Source organism: Nannospalax galili, unplaced genomic scaffold (genome assembly GCF_000622305.1).
Source record: "Nannospalax galili isolate Female #2095 unplaced genomic scaffold, S.galili_v1.0 scaffold171, whole genome shotgun sequence".
Lineage (NCBI taxonomy): Eukaryota > Metazoa > Chordata > Mammalia > Rodentia > Spalacidae > Nannospalax > Nannospalax galili.
In genome coordinates, this window is record NW_008329362.1 from 2440925 (window position 1) to 2442882 (window position 1958).

A 1958-nucleotide genomic window follows, 5' to 3' on the forward strand; every position below is an offset into this window, starting at 1 on the left:
CTGACTACTCCAGCTACCAACCTATATGCAAGCCAGCCCTTCCTTTATCCTGGGTGCTGCAGAGGCTAGTTCATCCCATCTCCTTACTCGCACACTTCAGTTACTCAACATTTACTACAGTAGCCATTATGGGTCCTTTTAAAACTATATCCCCGAACTTAAGAGACTTGGAGTTTCCATTCTTCTTTTATGCCAACAAAATAATACTCAGAGACTCTAAAATTGGGCTAGCATTACTTTGGCATGTGTTGTAGATCTTTTTGTTTTTGGATGAATCTCATCTTTTGCTTGCTATATTTCCAAAACTATGTTCTAGATATTAGAACAGAGCCAAAATAACTGACCATCATTGGACATAAACCCACAATAGCCCAACTCATACAACTAAGCAAACTAATTATGGTTAATTAATGTGTCTAGTATTTAGTTCATAATCATCAAAATTTGAATACATCTTTCAAAAAATGGCACAGAGAGAATTAAATATCCAGTTCATTTTCTTTAGGAATCCTGATATGCCAAAACTTATAAACTGAAGAGAAAGTAATTTAGTCAAAATTATCATAATTTCATATATTCTCAATGCTTTAAAAGCCCAACAGTGATTTTAAAAAGAAATTAACATGCTTTCATTGAATTTTTAAAAATCTATACAATTCAAGCTAATGAAATATTTTATTATACATAGTAAAAGTGTTTTTTTAAAAAAACATTTCCAGGTCCAGATGTCTGCTGGAGTACATGAGGAATGGATTCCACTCAAGTATAAGCAGCAAAACTACTGAATGAAACCACAAATCCACCAACTCCTTATAGTAAATACTAACATTCACCCAGGCTTGAAATCCCTGTGGTGTCAGTAGATCTATTTTTAAAGTATTACAAACATGCTTATGATGCATAGGAAGATGACTGCAATTGCATACCATATGTACTCCCAATTTCTCTAATTTACAACCTGTTAGGAATGACAATATCCAAAAAAAGTATTTTAAAATAGTATATGATTCACTGGTGACTTGCCTACTCAAATAAATAGCAAAATTCGCATTTTAATGTCACACTGAAATTCAGTACTTTTCAATCCAAGGTGGTGGAAAAAAAAGTCAACTGAGACACGGTCATGAGTTCAGGATTATATATATTACAATTTGCCTTAGTATAATACATTTGTGGCTTTGTGATAAAAATAACTCAGGGACATATGGAATTCAAGCTAATTTGCATAACTGTCACAAGGAAAAAAAAGCATTAAATGCATTTCTGAAATAATTATTCTTATTTAATTTCAGAATCTTAAAACAGCAACAGAACTTGGCCTTGTTTAAAAAAAGTTTAGTTAAACACTAAGCTAGCTAAATAACCTTACTGAAAAGGTTTCAACATAATTGGTATAGAAAATGCTTTCCCTCTAATCTCAATCTTACCTAAGTGGGTGAGGTGAAGGGAAAAGGTAGACAATTTCTTTAGCAGCATATATGGCTAAGTCCATCAACCACCTTAACTAGAGTGTCCATTATTGACCCCACTAAAAAGAACTGGGCTAATATCAAAAGTTACCCATTTCATAAGTCAAAGGCAACAATTTCAGGGTTACAGTAAGTAAAATAGTTTTGAAATACTTCAAGAACTTTTAAGCATAACCTAGAAGAATCACCTCTTCATTGTAAGATAGGAGTAACAGAAAGTAAAAGTTATTTAAACTCAACTCATTTTCAATCCTCTTTGAACAAAAGAAATGAAAAATAATGGTTGATTAGCTAAGCTTTGTGCTCTAACTAAACTAGTTAATTACAGTGATTTTAAATGGCAATAGCCCATCTGACTGGGCAACTTGACAGTTCAGAATACTTTTGCAATAATTTTTTTAAATGCAAAGACACTACAACGATCTGGTCATGCACTGCTCATCTATGCATTCTGCATCTCTTTCCCAATCTTGTAGCTAAGGATCTTGT

At 32.8% G+C, this 1958-nt stretch overlaps 1 protein-coding gene across 1 annotated transcript in view; it reads right to left on the reverse strand.

Annotated features, from left to right (window-relative positions):
- Window positions 1-479: 479 nt before the first annotated feature.
- The window catches only part of Capza2 (capping actin protein of muscle Z-line subunit alpha 2), a 48003-nt gene continuing 46524 nt past the window's right edge, over window positions 480-1958 (reverse strand). The window contains exon 10 of the mRNA XM_008837268.3: window positions 480-1958. This exon is cut by the window's right edge and continues 94 nt beyond it. Within this exon, the coding sequence (XP_008835490.1) occupies window positions 1912-1958 (47 nt within the window). The 3' untranslated portion in view covers window positions 480-1911.